This window comes from Melitaea cinxia, chromosome 17 (assembly GCF_905220565.1).
Source record: "Melitaea cinxia chromosome 17, ilMelCinx1.1, whole genome shotgun sequence".
Lineage (NCBI taxonomy): Eukaryota > Metazoa > Arthropoda > Insecta > Lepidoptera > Nymphalidae > Melitaea > Melitaea cinxia.
In genome coordinates this window covers 2,204,473-2,229,168 of record NC_059410.1, presented here as the reverse complement: position 1 = coordinate 2,229,168, position 24,696 = coordinate 2,204,473, and the positions used below count along the sequence as shown (strand labels likewise).

Sequence of the window (24,696 nt, the reverse complement as noted above, 5' to 3'; positions counted from 1 at the left end):
TTACAATAAAAAAAAATTTCGCCTCTCGGAACTATTTCTATTATTCACACACATATATATATATATATATTTTATTTTTATTTTTTTTTTACTCTGAAAATAGTGCTAGAAATGTTATTTTGGAAAATATACCATGTATTGTATCCATCGGTTATTTGAATATTACAAACAGACACTCCAATTTTTTTTATTTGTATAGATGTATAGATATAACCTGTACAATGCAAAATTACGATGACTGTTTTTACCAAAAAGTTCTCTATAATAATGTATCTTATGTATAGTATAGATTAAATTGAAATATCTAACAGACTTATAGGTTGTAGCACACACAAATATTTTAATATATTTCTTTTCTTATTGTGAGTTTTAAAATTTAAAACTTCGAATGTAAATATGCCAAGTCAAAGCCAATAAGGGTTTAATGGCATTGTTACTGTTGAAATAAAAATATATATATAATCTACTACAAAAAAAACAAAAACTAAATAAGAGGGCGTCAAAATTTTCTTCCGCCCCAGGCGGCCGACAGCCACGCTACGCCACTGTGATACAGCCAAATAATACTGATCTGAAGTATAACAGAAGAGAACAGAGAGCTTGGATCTCTACTAAAGAAAAGAATCGAACTGTGACATATATCTTTGTTGTCCAACCTAGAATTTTAATCAGCAACCTAACGGCATAGGGTGGGCACTAGATCATATTGAGCTACTGAGGTGGACTATACCCTCTCTTATCTATATATGCCTATACAGGATAATAAGTAACATGTTGCTCTTTTGGTTGAAGGCGTCTGTAGGCTACGCCAACAGTTTACCATCAGGTGAACCGTACGCTTGTTTGCCACCTGCTACCTCTAAAAGAGAAAAGAAAAATATTGCAAATATATAAATCTAACATCTGACCAATGATCTAAGCTTAAAAAGTTGTAGTGTACCGTCCAAATGGCGCAGAAGTGAGTTATGGCATAGCTTACTCCTCAAGGCTTAAATAAATTTATAATGCCATGATTTTATATGTTAAATACATTCCAAGCGTGCTGGTCGCTATCGGTCGTTTAAAAATAGTTACGTTAAATGTCACATGCCACTTAATCGTTCCAATTTTGAAGACCAAACAATCGATTGTGCTCATGACGTTAGTAACGTATTTATTTTGTAGTGATTGAATTATATGTACTTTTGCGGGACGTGATTTTTAAGCGAGAGATGCTTCGAAATTAGGAGTAAAGTTGATTATGAAAATGGCCAGTATGACTCGAAGCAAGGGTCAAGTTTATAGTGTCGGAAACTATCTGATGACCGGTAAAGTTCTAGGGAAGGGACATTTTGCCAGAGTGGAAGAAGCAACACACAGAATCATCGGAAAAAAGGTTACCATTTTTTTTTCTACTTAACTTTTCTGCGATCCTGCGAACGAATGGTATCTTATATACATTTTTAAACTAAGAACGTCATAAACTTATTTCACTTATACTAGAAGGCCGAGTATTAAATAAATAAAAAAGGACTTGGTATGGTATCACCAAATTTCTTCTTATTTTTCTTAATTTTAGTTTTTAGTTTCAAATCTTTATTTTGAAAAAAGTCATTTTATTTATTTATAATGTCACTAACAATTAAAAACTATACAAATTATTGTGAATTGTAAAAGCTTTTCCTAAAGAATATAAAGTAAATTGTAAAAAGCAAAAGTATTTCTATCTGTATGTACTGTACCTTTACTAATTGTTTAATTTTTAGCGTTTTATTTGAAAATTAATCTCGTGCTACAATAGCGTCTCCTATTTATTGACTTTGAACGGTCACTTTCTGATATATAAAGATGATGCTTCTTTCTTCTACAATCCATATAGAAAGGTCTAAGTACTTTCGAAGAATCAGTCTGCACCAAATTTTGGGCAGGATACGTTTTACTGAGTCTTACCTAAATAAAAATATGTCGTCGTAACTGTAAGCTATCATATAAAAACTTTAAATTGAATTAACATGGTGGTTTGATAATCTTTGCAACATATGTTTTATTGTTGCTGTATATCATTTTATAAAATTAAAATTATTTTTAAAATTTTTCGATTCCCGCACATGACAAATATTTGTATTGGCCATACAGGTGTTTGCTGTGGTCTGGGTGTTTGTGCAGTCCTTGTGGGTCTCCCCACCGTGCCTCGGAGAGCACGTTAAGCCGTCGGTCCCGGTTGTTATCATGTACACCTGATAGCAAATTTGGATATAATATTATTAATATATCCGCCAACCTGCATTGGAGCAGCGTGGTGGATTAAGCTCTGATCCTTCTCCTACATGGGGAAAGATGCCTAAGCCCAGTAGTGGGATATTACAGACTGAAGCGATAAAATTTTCGAAAATGGGATCAGCTTTCCTATGTCAGACTATATTTATATAGAATACAGAGGAAATAGATTATATTACTAAAGTTTTATAAGGATAGCGTCACCAATCAATTAAAAAAGGTATATATTTTCCAAATTTCAGGTAGCAATTAAAATAGTCGACCTCACTTGTATTAAGGAAGAGTATGCACGTAGGAACTTGCACCGAGAGCCGAGAGTGATGTCTAAGCTTCGACACCCTTGTATTGCTGCGTTATATGAGACAATGATGGTAAGTTAGATATCTTTTGTTCGCGAATGATTCTAAACTTCTGAATTTGGTCTGCATTTGTCCATGTTTTATGAGATTTTTTCCATAGGGAAGGTATAAAATTATTGAATATATATTTGGTTAGATATAGGTACGTTACGTTACAGCACGGGCCTCGATTATACGTGGTGATGGAGGCCGCGTGTGGTGGTGACCTTTGTTCGCACGTGTTACAAGCGCGCGGATCTGCGCGGGGACTCCCCGAGCCCAAAGCTCGCGCGCTTGCGGCTCAGTTGGTGTCTGCCGTGCGGCACATGCACTCGCGTGGAGTTGTACATCGGTGAGATAACATAGTTTTAGCTAAATTCGTGTAATATTTTTTTTTATTAGGCATCACAGGTACTTTTATAAAATTTGTACGCAATAATATCTTTCTTTCTCTCTTTCCGTGGGTGTCGTAAGGGGCGACTAAGGGATAACACAATTCCACTACCACCTTGGAACTTAAGAAGCCGACCGATGGCGGGATAACCATCCAAAAGTGGCTTTGAAATATACTGACCGAAGACTGACTGCAGCGTCTTCGGTGCGACAAAGCCAGCTGTGTGGTCACCAATCGCCCTGCCCAGCGTGGTGATTATGGGCAAAACACATGAGTTCACACCATATTTGGCGCGAACTTGCGGAGGCCTATACCAATAGAATCATCATTACAGCCTATACAGTCCACTGCTGGACATAGGCCTCCACAAGTTTACGCCAAAAATAACGTGAACTTATGTATTACCAATAGAATACATATATTTAAAACTATGTAAGAGTTAAGTAGTATTTGTGCAAACGATTTTTAAAAATATTTATACACTCTGCTTGACGGATGTTATTGGGCAGGGAATTCCAAAATTTGATCACTTTAGTAGTGAAGTAATTACTATACGCATTAGAGCGACAAAGAGGTACCACAAGCAAGTTATTACTACGGGAACGCAAGTTACATTCCGTGTCATATCCTAAAAAACTAAACCTTTCCTTAAGATAAGATGTTTGTCGTGGTTTGGTCGTTTGTGCTTGTGAGTTGTGTGTGTTTCCCCGACACGGGAGAAATCCTAATGGATGGCGTAGTGTGGAAAAAAAAGATCTAAAGATCCGCCCCAAATCAATAAATTTGTTATCCCACATTTAAATTTATTTGGGTTTGCTTGTCACTTTCGCTTACAAACTGGCCAGGTTTTTGAGCACGCTTGGTGTTTTGTTACGCGATTCTACATCTACTTCGGAAAAACAAGTTGACGTGTCAATTATGAATGTTTTTACAGGGATTTAAAGATGGAAAACATCATGTTGGACAGCACTAAGCAGTATATCAAAATTGTGGGTAAGTGTATAAACTTGATTGAAGGGTTATTCTTCGAAGTCATAATTATCCAAATTTAACTCCTATACATATAAGCAAAATATAATCACTGTCACTATTTACAACATTTCTAAAATTCGGTAGAGAACAGTTATTTTAGTAAGTTTAATTCCAGATTTTGTACCAATTGAAAAAAGTTTTGTCCTGCCTGTCATACTGTAGTAGTGACCTAAAAATTTTAACATCAGAAAACAACCTGCTCCTTCATTTTTAACCCTCAGAATTTCACTATTCCGCTAAAGATGATTTTTCTTGTTGGACGAGCGCTTTTAAAGTTTCATCTCTCTCAATAATTTTCATTTTGTGGGCATTTCGATGAAAAAATCCGCTACCTACTTAGGTATAAATATCTATATTTAATTAGTAATATCAATATTTTAGTGCAATAGGCACCTACATAATTGTACATGTTTAAGATTTCGGTTTATCGAACGTATGGCGCGCGGGAGGGGCGCTGGCGACGCCATGTGGTTCGCTAGAGTACGCGGCACCCGAGTTATTCGAAGACGGCCGTCGGTACGGACCCGAGGTCGACCTGTGGAGCATGTTAGTGGTACTTCTAGAATAGGTTCCTATTTGTGGTTATTCATACACTTCAGCCTGTAATATCCCACTACTGGGCATAGGCCTCTTTCCCCGTGTAGGAGAAGGATCGGAGCTTAATCCACCACGCTGCTCCAATGCGGGTTGGCAGATATATTCCCTTGTATGAGTAACGACCGCTATCGGGTGTACATGATAACAACCGAAACCGACAGCTTAACGTGCTCTCCGAGGCACGGTGGGGAGACCCACACAAGGACTGCACAAACACCCAGAGCACGGCAAACACCTGTATGGCCAATACAAATGTTTGTCATGTGCGGGGATCTAACCGCAACCGTGGTTATTCATGGTTTGAGGTTATCACGCCCTCGCTCCCATTGAGTGTGATTCCCGTATAGATAGAATTTTTTATGGACTATTGCAAATTTATAAAAAAAAAGGACTAGGGAGGCAAACAAGCAAAAGGACACGTGTATAAGGTACAATGACGAGTATACCAATGTGTAAACAGCGATCTAATATTTTTTTATACCACTAACCATAGATCAAGTAAAAATAGGTAGATAATGCGCGGCCTTTGTTGTTACTGAAGCAACAAAACTCGGCTCCTTCAAGTAAACACACGCGCTCACGCACACATATGCATCAAACTACGCTCATTTTCGTTAGTATCTCACGGGCCCTCGTACAGTAACTTTGCCTTCAAAATGCCGTTCTTAGGTAATTAAATGGTGCAAAAACAATATCAAAGTGAATAAAAAGTCTGAAGAAATATCGTTTCACACGTAAGTACATACAAAACTTTATATTTCTTGTTATTCCAAAATAATATTGAGGTTATTCGAAACTTATAATTTTGATGTCCCGAAATGACGTACCGAGGGAGTGTTACCAGTAATTTTTATTTCCATTAGCCCAAAATGCGGGTAAGTAAATTGTAGGCAATCATAGAAAAATAATTAAGTAACAAGTGGACAACATTATTGTTTTTTTTTTTTATCGTGTGATTTTTATGTTTTTCCTAAATTGAAGTCAAGTTAAATATGAATTTTTAACTCGTTTGTTTCTGTTTAAATTTGTGAATTAACTACTCATATTTTACTACTAAATATCATGGTTTTAGGTTTCCAACGAATATTTTAATAGGAGATGAATGGGTAGCTGCTTTACGACTGGGCCGAAATGAACTACCACGACAGCCATCCTCATCTAGTTTGTTTGTTCAAACCATTTTGATAAAGCTGACATGTACGGTACAAAATGTGGACTTCGCAGAGTACCATCAAGTACATACTGCTACTTACTACTACGTATTTTAATGTTATATTTTTTGTTCTAGGACCTACCGGATGAGTCTAAATCAGTCGTTAACCAAGATTCAATCTTTGATACACCTAGAAAACATAAACTAAGAGAAAAGTTAAAAAAATAGGAACTTAATTTAAAAAAAAAATGTAAAAATAAAATCAATTTATTACAGCAAAGAGTTAGACGTCTTTAAAGCAGGAACTTGCCCCTCAGAGAAATCATCAATTACTTAAAAACGCAAGTTTTCATTGACACAGATTTATATAATTAAATAAATCAAAACACGGCTACAATAGATTTATGTAACAATTTGAATCGAAAAAAGGAGTAAATATATTTAAAACTATAAACAGGTTTTTATTTTCACATACCCATTTTACCTATATTAAATTGTTTAATAAAAATTTTAGGGACTTTTATAAAAAGTGTCAACACTTCACTCACTCACACATCTTTAAAAAAGTGGCTTCAGTTTTCTGTTCTAGGTGCGTTATCTATTTTTTTTACTTTATCTATGCCACTAACGTGGTAAAAGTATAAGATCTGATGGTAAGTGGTTACTGAGGTTATAGACGCCTGCAATCAGAAGCGTCTCAAGCGCGTTGCCGACCCTACCCCCGGACTTCCCTAGGGGCTCTGGCATACTGTATAATTAAGGTATACTCGCCACAGGAATACAACACTACTTGTGAACAATATTGTTTAGCTGCGATCTTCTGTAAGGTTGAGGTACTTGCCTTTAGTTAAGCTTATCCAGATTTTGAGCAGGATATACCCTGCTGTATCCTGCCTCAGTTTCGGGTAGTTCAGAAAGTAATGATTCTTCCAGAGGTGTGATAGTGTACGGAATGGTGACTGGTGGGCTGCCGTTCTCAGCGACTGGTGGGGGCGGGGCGGGGGTAGGGGCAGTGGAGGGAGGTTCTCGCTCTCACTTGCGCGCTGCCATTGCGCGGGGCATGACGCGGCGCCAGCGCTCAGCGCTTGCTTGCGTTTCCACAGGTGAGTTAATTTATTTACCTATTTGTGGTACACCAGTAGATGCAATACTATGGGTTTTAATCCTTATAAAATAAATGACAGTCCGGCTTGGAAAACAGAGCGTGAGATACTGGTCAGAATACGACAATACAAAAATATACATTTAAAAAAATACATTGATATAAATATTAATTATGCAGGAAAATACTATAAAATAATGAATAACTTGATTTTACGAAATAATTTTTCTTGTTTATAGATTGCGTATAGAAAGTTTTATTCGCGCCGTATTACACAGCATTTTGTTTTAATTTTTTTACTTAAAAATTTGGTATTAATTTTTTTTTGTTTTTTATTATGTGTAATATGACAATAGTAACAACTTCGTATATTAGCAATATATTATCTATAACTTGTCTATAATAATTCTTGTTTATTAAAAATATATTTTTAGGAGAAACAAACTTATTTATTTAAAAAAAAGACAGAAAACCGAACACTTAACTTCTATTTATTACTCATTTTTACAAATATAACAATTATCACAAAAATTAACCTTAACCACTAACTTAACCGAAAATAATGACCGAGAATTACAATTTAAATTAACCAAGCAAACAACCGTTACTTTGAATATAAAAATGATCAACGCACTCGTCATGAAACAACGACCTATAGTTCCGAAAGCCGAGAAGCAAATGAGCCCTCTGAACGGGTAGGGACTGCTTTTATAGACGTTGTTGCATGACGTTACAAAACGTATTAGCGGGTAGGGAACTATTTTTATTAACACTGTTGCACGACGTCACGAAACGTATTAAAATAATCGATATTATGCTAACACGGCCTCTCCTGACCGTGCGCCGTCCCCGGTGCACATTTTCACCACGAGCGCTGGCTAATCGGTGGACGCTGATAAGGACTCGAGCTCGCCGTCTCCAGGGAGAACTCCTGGGGAAGCAGTAGCGGGAGCCGTCGAAGGCCCAAGCTGAGCATTGTCACATTCATCGTCTGTAGCAGACTTATGTGATCAACGGACAGAAGCAGCATTACACGATACCTACTATGTGATCAACGGACAGAGGCAGTATTACGCAATATCCACTATATGATCAACGGACAGAAGCAGTATTACGCGATATCCATCATGTGATCCAGGGACAGAGGCAGTATTACGCGATATCCACTATATGATCCAGGGACAGAGGCAGTATTACGCGATGCCCACTATGTAATCAACGGACAGAGGCAGTATTACGCGATATCCATCATGTGATCCAGGGACAGAGGCAGTATTACGCGATATCCACAATGTGATCCAGGGACAGAGGCAGTATTATGCGATATCCACTATGTAATCAACGGACAGAGGCAGTATTACGCGATATCCATCAGGTGATCCAGGGACAGAGGCAGTATTACGCGATATCCATCAGGTGATCCAGGGACAGAGGCAGTATTACGCGATATCCACTATGTAATCAACGGACAGAGGCAGTATTACGCGATATCCATCAGGTGATCCAGGGACAGAGGCAGTATTACGCGATATCCATCAGGTGATCCAGGGACAGAGGCAGTATTACGCGATATCCCTTGGGCAGAGGCTGTATTACGCAATACCCATCACACAAAATTTACTTTATTTTACGGGCAGAGGCAGTATTACGCGATACCCACGATGTGATCCAGGGACAGAGGCAGTATTACGCGATATCCCTTGGGCAGAGGCAGTATTACGCTTGTCTTAAATAACAAAACGGTCATTTTGTCACGTCGTGCCACCAACGTGCAGGTGCCATCGCACGTGTACAGCTCCGCACCACACCGTACACGGAGCCACCACACGCATGACTACGCCGATACGCGTGTCCACACGTAAAGACATCTCACATACATGATTCATGTACATTTCTGTAAAATACGGCAATTGGTTAGCTTGCTAATTCATGAAAAATATAGCAGTGTGGCTATGGCACTAAGGAACATAGCCACCCCCTCTTTTTCCACGGGTGTCGTAAGAAGCGACCAAGGGACAACACAGTTCCGCCACCACCATGGAACCCAAAAAGCCGACCGGTGGCGGGACAACTATCCAACCACTGGCCCCGAAATATACAGGCCGAAGATGTGTATCAGCGCCCCCGGCGTGACAAAGCCAGCCCCGCGGCCACGAACCCGCCTGTCCAGCGTGGTGACCACGGGCAAAACACACGAGTTCACGCCACGCTTGGCGCAAACTTATGGAAGCCCATGTCCAGCAGTGGACTGTATAGGCTGTTATGATAATGATAGCAGAGGCTTCACGCTTGCTTACCCGTACTGCTACCATGGCGGTGTATACCAACCGCTATCGAAAAATACGAAGCACGTGTCCGGCGTCCACTCGCCGAGCCACTGAACCATGTGTTCAGAGGCTGCTCGTATCGTCTTACCATAGGAGCCTGCCAGCAACTTCAACTCGTATCGGTTATGCGGGAGTGCGCTAAGCACACTGTAAGTGCTTGCTAGATTTTAATCACAAAGACAAGGTCCTCTACAGCAAAGATTCGCCGTTTCTTAATAATTTGGCGATACAGATATAGCCTGTAAGACCTAGAAATTGGTTAACCTGTCTTGCGTTGGTAGGCTTCGGTGACTGAATAAGTGCCTCAATTTTACTAAAGCTCGGCCTCACCTGACCTTGGTAAATTAATCAACCAAGATATTCTACCTGTTTCTAAAAATATACACTTCTTGAGGTTAACCGAGAAACCCGGCGTCCTTAAGTGTGGTTAGAACCTCTCGTAAATATTGTAAGCTCTCATCTATCGTGTTAGATAAAATTAAAACATCATCAATATACGTAAGGACCTTCCCATAATCTATCAGGGACTTATTATTATTTTAGTTATATTAGTATTTTAGTTGCAATTCTCCGATACACCACTGGAGCATTAGCCAGACCCTAGGGCATTTTCATAATGTCGCTCTGGTGTGACGAGCACGGTTTTACTTATAGGATCATCGTCTGTCTACATTGGAACTTGGTGAAAGCCATTTACCATATCTAAACTAACGAAGTATTTAAAGTTCCCGAATTTATCAATATGGTCATTGATAAGCTGCAAGGGAAACTTTTCATTAACGGTGATAGCATTAAGCGCATGGTAATCGACGAATATCCTGTCACTTCCGTCTTTCTTTTTGATTGTGACTCGCGAATTAAGGGGTACTGAGCAAATTGTTGACAATATTGCATACACTACACTTCTCGTCAACAGATAACTTATAGGGGCGATGAAACACTGGCGTAGGAAAAGTTAATTAATTCTCACACTACCCGTATTAACTGTAGATGTAGCAGTACCCGAGTCTATGTAACGGGGACATAACGACTCCTGCGTCACACAATCACTTAACCACGACCGCGCTTCATCCCGTAAACAACTACCCACACGACCTAAACTCGCGACAGAAATTGAACGACGAACGATCATTACTGGTCCATTCATTTAATCAAGTTTTGGCATCGCCCTTAAAACAATTAGCGACTCGCGATAAGCCCTCAAAATCTTCTCTATAACACGTCTACTTCACGTCAACTTCACTATACCACGCTCTAAAATTGTGTACAGCTGGATCAAAATTTGATACATAACTCTGCGGCTCTCGTGGACGCATCGTTCTCCACTACAGATATGTTACCAGTTTCGTACGTAAGTTTGCAACAAATTTCGTGATGAGTTGACTGTCGATTACTCGGTAGCAGACTGACGAGTCGTAATCGCATTTATCGTATGATTAATTGAACTACTATCACTGCGCGAACGATATCTACCCGAAAGTAACGAATACTCACTGCTACTGCGTGATAACCGTTCGCGATTCTCCGAACACAGCCTGCGTGGTCGCAGGGAACGTTCAGTAAGTTGACACGGCGCCCACTCGCGACGATTGCACACACCAACCTTTCATCGTCAGATTCACTTCGCGATCTATGACGACGGTGATTTACCCGTGACGGCCTATTGCGCATTTGTTCGTTCCTTGTAGATTTACCGCGGGACTGCCTATTTTCACGGCTAGGAGTCCTGTCTGATCGACTATGTGTACACGAACCGCACGATCGTAAACGCGGCATGACGATTTCAAATTAACGGCTGTTTGCTTATGAAGTGGTGTCGTAAGGAGCAATCCCACTTCTGATTTTAGGAGAAACAAACTTATTTATTTAAAAAAAAAAGACAGAAAACCGAACACTTAACTTCTATTTATTACTCATTTTTACAAATATAACAATTATCACAAAAATTAACCTTAACCACTAACTTAACCGAAAATAATGACCGAGAATTACAATTTAAATTAACCAAGCAAACAACCGTTACTTTGAATATAAAAATGATCAACGCACTCGTCATGAAACAACGACCTATCGTTCCGAAAGCCGAGAAGCAAATGAGCCCTCTGAACGGGTAGGGACTGCTTTTATAGACGTTGTTGCATGACGTTACAAAACGTATTAGCGGGTAGGGAACTATTTTTATTAACACTGTTGCACGACGTCACGAAACGTATTAAAATAATCGATATTATGCTAACAATATATATATTATATTGTAGTAAATAAAATATTCAACAGATATCATCAAAATTTTATTTTATTTTATTTTAGTCTTACATATATAATATATACAAATTTATAAGTAACCATTACTGCATTGGAATAAGCTTAACTGTGGTAATAATTTTAAAGTTCATCCATACAGGATGAAACTGTAACAATGTTTTAATTTCACTCGTAAAACAATATTTAAAAAAAATGTATGAAATCAATCAAATGTACACACATAACCGGTCAATTTCAGTCTATGCTGATAAACATTCTCACATTTCTTCTATGCGACGGTTCAACCGCGTCATGCCTGAAAAAAAAAATACATGATGAACAAAGGTTACACAATAATACTAAATTTTTTCAAATTTTAAATTTTTCTTAGTCTATACTGAGTGACTCTCTGTACCCAGACAAACCCGCGAGGTTTTCGTGGTACTTAAATTGAAAATTATAATGTATTTGTTATGTATTGGCCAAAAATAGAAAGAAAAAAAATTTCAGCGCTTGTGGATAAAGTTTATCCTGCACATAAATGCGCTTAGATTTTAACAGCAGAAGGATTAAACTACAACTTTTGTTCATATTTGTGTTTAGAAATATGCCATGAATATAGCGGAATTCGGTGGACAACAAGAATTATATATCAAAAACTCACTGATATTATCATCCTTCAAATAGCGTTATCAACAACCGGTGAAATAGGCCCTTAATTAAAAAAAAAATTCCAAACCTATGAAAAGCGTGTCAATTTCTGAGGCAAAATAAACCTTTAAAAATTTGGATTCAGTTGCATTTTGTTTTCAGAATGTAAGAACTTTATTCAGCAACTACTGGAACCGAAAGTGGACCTTCGGATGAAGATAGAGGAGGCCGCGAGACATCGGTGGGTCAAAAAACCCGGGATGAGAATGAGAACTCACCCTCTTGCCGCTGTCGACTCGAAGGCTAACAGAGAGGTATCAATACTGAGATGCGCGTATTTGGGAAATATTTAAGGCACCCCTTACTACCCCACTACCCATTTCGATATATAACAAGTGCTACCTTGCTCTATGTAATTTAATTACGAAATAAATATTAGCAACAAAAACAACAGTTAAAGGTAACTCCAGTTGCTGGAGTAAGTTGGTTGATTATCATATTCTAAAGATAGTCTTAATCTGTAGTGAAAGAACTTCTTGTATAAATCTCCAACCCTGACCCTTCGTAAGTAAAAAGGCCTATACCCAGCAGTAGAACGTCTAAAGATAGTTTTTTGGACTTTGGTTTCAGACATATTGTGTTTTGAACATACGTCTGTTTGATATTTCAGATATACAGACAGATATCAGAGCTATGCGGTCAAACGTTTATGGATGTAGTGGCACATATAAAAGCTGACCCGTTCGGCGCGATCGCAGGCATGTACAACATTAAAACTCATCTGCATCAACTACAATCTACATCTATAGCGGATCTACTCTGGTCTGCCAACCCCCAGGAACCAAGACCTCAGACTCCGCCAGAATATCGAGCTAAATATGAAGTAGAAACGGCTTCTAACAGTCCAAATGCGCTCTCCATTCCCAATATTATTCCAAAATCTACAAGAGTTAGTCAATTCATACAAAAACCTGATACAAAGCCGACCATACCAAAAATGTTTGACAGAACTAACGGTACAAATAATTCCAATTCCTTCTCGAATGCTAACACGTCTCAGAGAATTGCTCGAGCGGAAGTCTCTAACTCGATGACCGAATCGAAGAAAAGTCCAAGATTAATGAGATCATTTGGCGTTTACGGTCTAAAAAAGCCCGTTTTCAAAGTGTATGAGAATGGAGACGGTTTGGACAGACGTTTGCCGAGTATTGACGAACATTCCAACTTAGAAGTGACCAAGAATTCGTGGCGTATCAGGAACACATCTGGTAAAGTCGGTTTGGATGAGCCAATGAGATTAAACAGCTGTCCAAATAGAATGAGCGATGTTAAAAGAGATTGCTTTTACAAGCGAGCAGGGGATGGATTTCAAAGGTAAATTGTTTTTTTTTTTTTCTTATCACACATCTACAAATTTCTGAAGATTGTTCTCGTTAATTTTGAAAGAGTTATTAGTCTGATAGTGGAGTTTAAATGTAACTATTGTTTACTTTTAGTTGGCGAAGCAACGTCACCAGTCCAACGACTAGAATACTTCTTCAAAACGCGGCAACAACAATCAAGCGTGCTTCTTTGGGGTAAGAACTTACTTTGTAATGCAATATTTAGACATTTGGTACAAAGTCATGGCATTCTTCTAAAAGTAGATCTAGAATTTGTATCTAGATGGAGAAATTAATTTAATTTTCTTGTATTCACAGAAAGTAATTCTATTTCCAGGAACATCGTGAGTCCACATTCATCGACGAACAGTCATTGTAAAAGTGAAAGAGCTATGCCGGTAAGAATTATTTGATCCCTTAGATTTTTTGGCATAACTGAAACTTTTGTTAGGTATCGATATAGGTAAAAGGGAACGTACCCATACTACGTGACCCGCTTTTACAAACTTTTAACCCTTAGGGAACACCCGCAATATTTTTAAGACCCCTAACTTTCGAGTTTTCACGTAGTAATTCAGAAGTATGTTTTCAATAATTTTTTTGGAAAATGTTTTCAATATTTTTTTTGGAAACAAAGTTAAAAAATATATTTTGACTCACGTTTGTTCTTTATTATTAATACCATAAAAGCAACATATTTGAATATAGCTCGAAATAGCGCGAGAATTTTCTAGAGATGCCCCCACTCCTGTGACCAAGCGTGGTACTTTTAAAAACCCCCCCCTGAACGTGTCAAGTAGTATGGGTACGTTCCATAACCGTGTTGACACATTTCTTGTTTCAGGTCGGATGGTATCCTACGAGACCTGTCAGTAAAGAGACTCAGTCACGGCTGCGGCGGACCGCGCTAATGAAATAGATATTGAACTGTAATAATATACATTTTTTCGAAGAACTTATTTTTTTAATACATTTAAATTCTTTGAGCGACGTTCATTGTAACTTTAAGTGAATAAATTTATTTTCTTTTGATAAACATCAGTGTTAAAATTTGTATGGTAGAAATTTGTTCTAATGCTATGTCTATTGAATAGACAAATATATTACACATATAACCGAATTTTATTAATGCACAGTTATAGATGTATAGAAGTAGTATCAGTGTATGGAAGAGTAGTGTGCGCGCGAGTGTACCGACCGCTGTCAGTGGAAGGGCATGTGCGCGGGGTTGGCCATGGCGGCGAGGCGCGTGTAGGTGGTGTGCGCGCGACTGTACCGACCGCTGTCAGTGGAAGGGCATGTGCGCGGGGTTGGCCATGGCGGCGAGGCGCGTGTAGGTGGTGTGCGCGCGACTGTACCGACCGCTGTCAGTGGAAGGGCATGTGCGCGGGGTTGGCCATGGCGGCGAGGCGCGTGTAGGTGGTGTGCGCGCGAGTGTACCGACCGCTGTCAGTGGAAGGGCATGTGCGCGGGGTTGGCCATGGCGGCGAGGCGCGTGTAGGTGGTGTGCGCGCGACTGTACCGACCGCTGTCAGTGGAAGGGCATGTGCGCGGGGTTGGCCATGGCGGCGAGGCGCGTGTAGGTGGTGTGCGCGCGAGTGTACCGACCGCTGTCAGTGGAAGGGCATGTGCGCGGGGTTGGCCATGGCGGCGAGGCGCGTGTAGGTGGTGTGCGCGCGACTGTACCGACCGCTGTCAGTGGAAGGGCATGTGCGCGGGGTTGGCCATGGCGGCGAGGCGCGTGTAGGTGGTGTGCGCGCGACTGTACCGACCGCTGTCAGTGGAAGGGCATGTGCGCGGGGTTGGCCATGGCGGCGAGGCGCGTGTAGGTGGTGTGCGCGCGACTGTACCGACCGCTGTCAGTGGAAGGGCATGTGCGCGGGGTTGGCCATGGCGGCGAGGCGCGTGTAGGTGGTGTGCGCGCGAGTGTACCGACCGCTGTCAGTGGAAGGGCATGTGCGCGGGGTTGGCCATGGCGGCGAGGCGCGTGTAGGTGGTGTGCGCGCGAGTGTACCGACCGCTGTCAGTGGAAGGGCATGTGCGCGGGGTTGGCCATGGCGGCGAGGCGCGTGTAGGTGGTGTGCGCGCGACTGTACCGACCGCTGTCAGTGGAAGGGCATGTGCGCGGGGTTGGCCATGGCGGCGAGGCGCGTGTAGGTGGTGTGCGCGCGAGTGTACCGACCGCTGTCAGTGGAAGGGCATGTGCGCGGGGTTGGCCATGGCGGCGAGGCGCGTGTAGGTGGTGTGCGCGCGAGTGTACCGACCGCTGTCAGTGGAAGGGCATGTGCGCGGGGTTGGCCATGGCGGCGAGGCGCGTGTAGGTGGTGTGCGCGCGACTGTACCGACCGCTGTCAGTGGAAGGGCATGTGCGCGGGGTTGGCCATGGCGGCGAGGCGCGTGTAGGTGGTGTGCGCGCGACTGTACCGACCGCTGTCAGTGGAAGGGCATGTGCGCGGGGTTGGCCATGGCGGCGAGGCGCGTGTAGGTGGTGTGCGCGCGACTGTACCGACCGCTGTCAGTGGAAGGGCATGTGCGCGGGGTTGGCCATGGCGGCGAGGCGCGTGTAGGTGGTGTGCGCGCGAGTGTACCGACCGCTGTCAGTGGAAGGGCATGTGCGCGGGGTTGGCCATGGCGGCGAGGCGCGTGTAGGTGGTGTGCGCGCGAGTGTACCGACCGCTGTCAGTGGAAGGGCATGTGCGCGGGGTTGGCCATGGCGGCGAGGCGCGTGTAGGTGGTGTGCGCGCGACTGTACCGACCGCTGTCAGTGGAAGGGCATGTGCGCGGGGTTGGCCATGGCGGCGAGGCGCGTGTAGGTGGTGTGCGCGCGACTGTACCGACCGCTGTCAGTGGAAGGGCATGTGCGCGGGGTTGGCCATGGCGGCGAGGCGCGTGTAGGTGGTGTGCGCGCGAGTGTACCGACCGCTGTCAGTGGAAGGGCATGTGCGCGGGGTTGGCCATGGCGGCGAGGCGCGTGTAGGTGGTGTGCGCGCGAGTGTACCGACCGCTGTCAGTGGAAGGGCATGTGCGCGGGGTTGGCCATGGCGGCGAGGCGCGTGTAGGTGGTGTGCGCGCGAGTGTACCGACCGCTGTCAGTGGAAGGGCATGTGCGCGGGTTGGCCATGGCGGCGAGGCGCGTGTAGGTGGTGTGCGCGCGAGTGTACCGACCGCTGTCAGTGGAAGGGCATGTGCGCGGGGTTGGCCATGGCGGCGAGGCGCGTGTAGGTGGGGTGCGCGCGGGTGTACCGACCGCTGTCAGTGGAAGGGCATGTGCGCGGGGTTGGCCATGGCGGCGAGGCGCGTGTAGGTGGTGTGCGCGCGACTGTACCGACCGCTGTCAGTGGAAGGGCATGTGCGCGGGGTTGGCCATGGCGGCGAGGCGCGTGTAGGTGGTGTGCGCGCGAGTGTACCGACCGCTGTCAGTGGAAGGGCATGTGCGCGGGGTTGGCCATGGCGGCGAGGCGCGTGTAGGTGGTGTGCGCGCGAGTGTACCGACCGCTGTCAGTGGAAGGGCATGTGCGCGGGGTTGGCCATGGCGGCGAGGCGCGTGTAGGTGGTGTGCGCGCGACTGTACCGACCGCTGTCAGTGGAAGGGCATGTGCGCGGGGTTGGCCATGGCGGCGAGGCGCGTGTAGGTGGTGTGCGCGCGCGTGTACCGACCGCTGTCAGTGGAAGGGCATGTGCGCGGGGTTGGCCATGGCGGCGAGGCGCGTGTAGGTGGTGTGCGCGCGAGTGTACCGACCGCTGTCAGTGGAAGGGCATGTGCGCGGGGTTGGCCATGGCGGCGAGGCGCGTGTAGGTGGTGTGCGCGCGACTGTACCGACCGCTGTCAGTGGAAGGGCATGTGCGCGGGGTTGGCCATGGCGGCGAGGCGCGTGTAGGTGGTGTGCGCGCGAGTGTACCGACCGCTGTCAGTGGAAGGGCATGTGCGCGGGGTTGGCCATGGCGGCGAGGCGCGTGTAGGTGGTGTGCGCGCGACTGTACCGACCGCTGTCAGTGGAAGGGCATGTGCGCGGGGTTGGCCATGGCGGCGAGGCGCGTGTAGGTGGTGTGCGCGCGACTGTACCGACCGCTGTCAGTGGAAGGGCATGTGCGCGGGGTTGGCCATGGCGGCGAGGCGCGTGTAGGTGGTGTGCGCGCGACTGTACCGACCGCTGTCAGTGGAAGGGCATGTGCGCGGGGTTGGCCATGGCGGCGAGGCGCGTGTAGGTGGTGTGGGCTCGCGCCGGTGCTGTGGACTCGCTGCTCGCTGCGTCGCTCTTAAACACGGCTACGCCTTTCCATTGGTTCATGTATTGCACTAGACAAGAAAAAGTGTTTGTCAATTGTTAATTATTATTGTAAACTGTTTTAACTGAGGTAGGGCACAGCAGGAATTTCCTGCTCAAAATATGGAGCAGCCCGACTGGGGTAGTACCTCGACCTTACAGAAGATCACAGCAAAATAATACTGTTTTCAAGCAGTATTGTGTTCCTGTTGGTGAGTAAGGTGACCAGAGCTCCTTGGGGGGATTGGGGATTGAGTCGGTAACACGCTTGCGATGCTTGTGGTGTTGCAGGCGTCTATAAGCTACGGTAATCGCTTACCATCAGGTGAGCCGTACGCTTGTTTGCCGACCTAGTGACATAAAAAAAAAACACGCTGAGCAGAAGCTTTTTAAAGCATTCAAGTACATCAAATCAAAACACTTTACCTCAAGTCATTTTATTGGGAGTATTTAAGTTAAATCCATAAAACACTTAATACATTAAAATAATACATTACAAGTTTAATATCTCAAATATATAAGTTTTAGTATTCTGCAGAGTACTAATTCATTCGGATAGTTTTACACAATGTTTAAATACACCTTAACCAATTTAGAAAAATCTTTCCCCATCAGAAACCTTGAGCATGGTATGTTATAGGCTACAAAATATCAAGTTATGAACCACAAGTACTGAGGTGAGGAAATGATACTAACTCTTCCACAAGCGTACGCAGCAGTCATCCCCGGAGGAAGCCAGTAGTGTGCCAGTGACGTTCCAGGCCACTCTCCATACACACGAATGATGGTCATCGAAAGCTGCCAACACTTCTGTTTTGAACCGGACACCACCACCGTTAGTTGCACTTGATGACTCTCTGGAATTAGTTTGTATTTTGACACATTTTAATGCCATTTACCTGTAACTCTTAATGACTCAAATTTCAATTTGTAAAGTGACGTTTAATATGACAAAAGTGGTTTTAAAACCTACTGGAATAAAGTAATTTTTTATTTTGATTTTTATGATGTAAAAAGTAAACTTACGGCAGTGGCTCAATTTTGATGATCCTAACATCCTTAGTAGCTACGGCCAGGAGGTGGAAAGATCGTCCTAGGTTTGGTGCAAACGCTAGGTCATTCACCGGTTCAACTACCGATGATAAACATTCGGTCCTCGTCCATCGACGTGATGATTCACTGTATCTGGAATTACAATTAAATGTATTGGTAAAGCTTTAGATTAGGAAAAACCGAATTTCGGGACCGTTGGGGAAGGGGGGGAGGGTGGGGAATGCTACCCCTGGTACCACTGTCACACTTCGAAAGCCCATGGTTATGGAGTTTTGAGGTTATAAGAAGAATTTTGCAGCTTTCACACGTTATTTTCACATTTCCCACGCGTTTTTTACATTTCACACGCTATTTTCACATTTCACAAGTTATTTTCACATTTTACACGTTATTTTCACTTTTCATAAGTTATTTTCAAAATAAAAACGATCTCGACTCCAAGATCAACAAACGATAGGTACAACTTACGTTACTCATGCTCCGTTCCGTAGTTTTTACATGTTATTTTCACATTTCGCACATGATTTTAACGTTTCAAACTATCTAATTTAAAAATTACACTGTTTATTGACATAGTTTTGTTACAAAACTTTTACCATGGATATCTCCATAACCATGGGGTTTCGAAGTGTGGCAGTGTTACCTTGTATAGCTTCCCTTACACCCTCCGCCCTCCACACCCAAAAACCCCATAATTCGGTTTTTCCTAGTCTAAATGTAAGTGTGATTGTATGTATTAATTAACAGACAAATGCTATCATAAACAGGAACAGAGGATGTTACATAGGAATGTGTTCACATGTGTCATGAACTCAAGAAGCAAGTTTTTTTTTTTATATGACTAGGTTGGCAAGCGTACGGTCCACCTGATGGTAAGCGGTTATCGTAGCCTGTCACCTGTGTTGCTGAGCTCTGATCTTCTGTAAGTTTGAGGTACTTCACCAGTTGGGATGCTCCAGATTTTGGGCAGGATATCCTGCCCAAAATCTATATCCTGCTGTGTCCTACCACTATAGCTCCACACACTTTTTGTGTCTGAAAATATTTGTCTTTATAATAGTAACAATAATAGTTTAAGCCCACTCACTCATATATAAATACTTTTTCATTGTTAGCAACTTTGTCACTTTGAGTACCCGTAGCATTTACATTATTAGGTTCATCGCTGCCGACAGCCAGCATCGGAGGGTTTGAGTTACTTCTGTAAGGAAAAGAAAATGTTAATAAATGTAGATGTACAGTGTGGATACAAGTGCTTGAAATAAAACACCAATAATATTAATACTATTTCTAAGCCATACAAAACCAAAATAAAAAATAACTTCATTCAAACAGGTCTCAAAAGCAATTTCGAATCGTCATTTAACAAATTTAAATTTTTTAGTGATAATTATTTTTTAAACTGAGCTACCGCGGATTCGGAATGCAGATTCTGCAGAGAAGAATCGGCAAGAAACTACGCAGTTACTCTTTTGAAACTTCAGCCTATTGCAGTCCACTGCTGGACTTAGGCCTCCACAAGTTCGCGCCAAAAATAACGTGAACTCATGTGTTTTGCTCATAGTCACCACGCTGGGCAGGCGGGTTGGTAACCGCAGTACTGGCTTTGTCGCGCCTAAGACTGATGCCCTGATGAAGACTAAAGCCAGCAGTTGGATGGTTATCCCCATCGGTCGTGGCGAACGGAAGTGGAGAGGAAGATATAAGTTAGCGAATATCGATAGAGAAAGAGTTACGTTTTGTAAGTTTTACTTCCATCGTGTGGTCTATAGAACATTAGGTTTTTTTGGGGCTTTTGTTTTTAGACATATCAGCCCCATTATATCTGTTTTTGGGCACTACGGCCGCAAATTCAATAATAACGAATTATTTATGAATATTACAAAATATTTCTACCCACAACTGTTTCTTTTTTTTTAAATACTTAAAAATGGAAAATAGTGTATCCGAATTTTTTATGATAAAGTTTGAGCACCTGTTGTATAAAAAAAACGTAGGGGGACCTAGGTGGCCTATAGTTTAAAAAATATGCCTACTTCATGACTAAATATCATTTTTAAATGGTATTTTACTCATTTTTGTTATTGTCAAATTACCGAGTTATTGCTACCTGTTTCTCTAGCCCTATTTTTCTTATAACCAAAACAAATAATAAAATAAGAATTTTATTACGAAAATCAGTGAAAGTGTATTTTAGAGTGGTTAGGGTGTTGTTAATAATTTAAGCAACAATTTCAAATAGGTATAATATATATAATAAACGTTCAAATTGTTTGCCACCTACTCTAATATAAGCTGTATATAAATATCGTATTTATTTGTGTCTAATTGTTTCATCAATGATTCTGTTTCCATTTCATACTACATGATGATTAATCACAATGTAGTCATAGTAGGGCATCATAGTACTGTGTGGCTACGGTACTAAAGAATTTAGCCATCCCCTCTCTTCCCGTGGGTGTCGTAAGAGGCGACTAAGGGACACCACAGTTTCACTACCACATTGGAACTTAAAAAGCCGACCGGTGGCGGGATAACCATCAAACTGCTGGCTTTGAAATACACAGGCCGAAAACGGGCAGCAGCGTCTTCGGTGCGACAAAGCCAGTACTGAGGTCACCAACCCGCCTGCCCAGCGTGGTGACTATGGGCAAAACACATGAGTTCACGTTATGTTTGGCGTAAACTTGTGGAGGCCTATGTCCAGCAGTGGACTGTATAGGCTGTAATGATGAGGGCATCATAGTAGCCATAGTTAAAATCAACTCACCTTGACAACGACGGGTTCCATGATAAGCAACTAATTGAAACTTTAGTTGGTATTTCATGTTGCAGTGTCCATTGTGCTAAATTCATTACATCGGGTGCTTCGTATATTCTACAACAATTTTATTAAAGTTAAGTTCTATATAAATAGAAATCTCTATTATAACTTCGTTATATTAAAAATTTTGTCACTTTTCTGGTCAAGGGGTGTCAACCAGTCACTATGACTTGACTTTTATGACTTATGACGATTATTGAATTTTATTATTACTATTTTTTTTTTTTTTTTTTATTATTTTTAGGCAAATTTACAGCTAGACAGTTATATTATAGTTTTGGAATTACCACTAAACTAGAATAGCACAACATTTTTGAATATGATATCAAAAATTGACCGCTCCAGCGGGGTTCGAACCCGCGTCTCCGACTGACCGTATCGGCGCTCTAGCCAATTAAGCCATGGAACGATGTACTCGCTAGAGCGAAATTTTTGATATGATGATTTTTATTTTCGGTATATATTAGAATAGCACAAATTTAATTGTCAAAATAAAATTAAAAACTTAAAATAGACTTAAATAACAAATTATATGTGTTTATGGCAGTGTTTTCACCTTGGACCTACAAGATATTTCTATAAAATATAATTATTAAGAGTTGGTTACCACCACGGGTATGTAAAAAGAACAACTTTCCTTTGTCAGTATCTTAGAATGTGTATTAAATTGACAATTTTTCTGTTAACCCATGTTGTTTTATTGGTCGAAATTGAAGACAGATTTCAATTATATCACTTGTTGATGTAAATTTATGTATGTGCGTTTTTTATTTTATTTATAACAAAATTATTGTGAACTAATTACCTTATAATACCATCAGCGGAGCATGTCACAAGTAGCAGTCCTAAATGTTTGGGCCCAAATTTGACGTCTGTCACTGATGTTCTGGAGTCTACCAGGTTGGATCTCTTTACCCATGTCCGAAGACCTTTCTCTGCACCTGATGCTGTAGTGTCTCCTGTGAATAAGTCCTACTAATATTATAGATGCGAAAGTTTGTGAGGAAGGAAGGATGGATGGATGGATGTGTGGATGGATGTATGTATGTTTATTACTGTATCACGCAAAAACGAGTGGGCCAATTTTAATGAAATTTGGTACGTAGATAGCTCGAGATCTAGAATAACTCATAGGCTGCTCTTTAATTCGACATTCCCACAGGATCGGAAATTACGCAGGTGAAATCGAGTGGCGTAGCTAGTTTCATTATAAAATTTCAAATAATGTACGTCGTATTTAAAATATTACTGTTACTGCACTGTTACCGAAATATATTTATTTACTTATTAAGGTTTACTAGCAGTTGTTACATTTTATAATAGATTACAATTTTAATTTTATTAAAGACTAGACATTTCTAAATTTACAATCATATTAAAGCAATCACGACATGCAAAGTTATCCTGTTAGAGTAACAATAAAAGAAAACTTGATCAAACAGTAGCAAATACTTAGAAGAAAATAAATTATAAAAAAATGAAGGATGATTATAATAAATATATATATTTTTTGTAGTGCCCAACAATAACATATTAAGATTAAATTAATATCAAGATAATGTGCTGAAATTTAATTAAAAAATAAATAAATAAATAAAATTAAACAATATTTAAGATTAAGAAAAACGGACCCTGTCTCCGGACTTTAATCCACTTTCAGCACTTTCATTGGCAAAATCATCGGCGAAAAGCTGATAGAGCCATAGTCTTTAAAGAAGAAGAATAGGATAGTAAAAATCATACAATGAAACGACTACTCACCTTATGTAGAGTGATTACTATCTCATTAACATGTACCAGTGGAATCTTAGTTATATTCCTGGCTTATACGTTAAAAGGGAGTCAGAATGACTCAAAGTTTTAAACTCTTTTTCAGAAAGCTCACTTAGATATTGGCTTCTGGTTAGAAGCCAATTCTTAAATCTCTTTCCTAATATAAATTATATTTTGTAAAATAAAATAACCGCTCACTTCTGAAGCTTAATTGGACATAGAAGTTTTGGATATGATTTGACTTTTATTTATTCCAATTTTCTGTTAAATTCTTGTAGCTTCTGTATCTAAGTTGGGGTAATCTGGGGCAATCATAATACAAATGAAACATACCGACTTCTTCCCAAATAGCAGCCGTTCTGTCAAAGGAGCAAGTAGCTAGTACTTGACCAAATTCTGGATGTGCCCAGGTAACCTTCCACACGGAGCCATGATGAGCTTTCCAGCTGGCCGTTAGCCTCCAGCCTCCTTGACCGTCCGTATCCCAAACCTGTAAATAATTTTGTTATTTTTTAGAGATTATTGGTGTTACAACAATTTTATGTTTGTATGTGTATATGCGGATGTGTAATATACAGTATACTCATCATCATCATCATCATTTTAGCCTATTACAGTCCACTGCTGGTATAGGCCTCCTAAGTTCACGCCAAAAATGGAGTCAGCTTATGTGTTTTGCCCATAGTCATCACGCTGGGTAAGCGGGTTGGTGAACCCCAACAGTAAACAGTATATTAATTATATTATATGTGAAGTTTAAACATGGTAGTAGTTAGTATATTAAGACATGGTAAAGTTTAAGAGGGGCTAGGAACTTTTTTTTCACGTGGATCTATTACACCTATAGAACCACCCATTTGAAGGAACATAGTTAAAAGTCAAACTACTGTAGACATAATTATGTATGTATAGCGAATTAAAAAAAAAAAATAATAAGCTAAATAAGACAAATTTCACAACAACAACAACAACAAACAAAGTGTGTTTAAAAAACAAACAACAAATTAAGTTTTTGGACTTACACGGTCTTTATGAACAATTTTGATTCTACGAGACTTACCACGATTGTTGTTATGAAACTTCAGATATTTTCGGTGAATCGCCCACGAACGTGGCATCTGCAACGACGCCGAAAATCGGGATTTTCAGAATAATAACAACATAACCTACCTTTACGTATTGGTCACTCGAACAAGTGGCCATTCTTTCACCGTAGAAGTCGTACGCGACATCGTGGATGAGATCTTTGTGATCCGCAACGATAGTCTGAGATTCGAAAAAATTATTGGTCGCTAAATCACCCAT

At 41.4% G+C, this 24,696-nt stretch overlaps 2 protein-coding genes across 2 annotated transcripts; one reads left to right on the top strand and one right to left on the bottom strand.

The window, feature by feature from the left end:
* The first annotated feature begins 1,246 nt into the window (after positions 1 to 1,246).
* Positions 1,247 to 14,588, top strand: LOC123661640 (hormonally up-regulated neu tumor-associated kinase homolog A-like). The gene is made up of 12 exons (XM_045596592.1): positions 1,247 to 1,375; positions 2,499 to 2,627; positions 2,774 to 2,946; positions 3,923 to 3,981; positions 4,437 to 4,566; positions 6,704 to 6,873; positions 12,257 to 12,408; positions 12,765 to 12,977; positions 13,155 to 13,468; positions 13,591 to 13,671; positions 13,814 to 13,874; positions 14,321 to 14,588. The coding sequence occupies exons 1-12, from the start codon at positions 1,247 to 1,249 to the stop codon at positions 14,393 to 14,395; spliced, it is 1,686 nt and encodes a 561-aa protein (XP_045452548.1). The 3' UTR covers positions 14,396 to 14,588.
* LOC123661784 (nucleoporin SEH1) lies at positions 11,478 to 24,696 on the bottom strand. The gene is made up of 9 exons (XM_045596724.1): positions 24,562 to 24,696; positions 23,725 to 23,881; positions 22,424 to 22,577; positions 21,565 to 21,672; positions 19,882 to 19,995; positions 18,768 to 18,926; positions 18,438 to 18,598; positions 17,626 to 17,773; positions 11,478 to 11,759 (listed from the first exon to the last, which is right to left on the bottom strand). The coding sequence occupies exons 1-8, from the start codon at positions 24,694 to 24,696 to the stop codon at positions 17,631 to 17,633; spliced, it is 1,131 nt and encodes a 376-aa protein (XP_045452680.1). The 3' UTR covers positions 11,478 to 11,759; positions 17,626 to 17,630.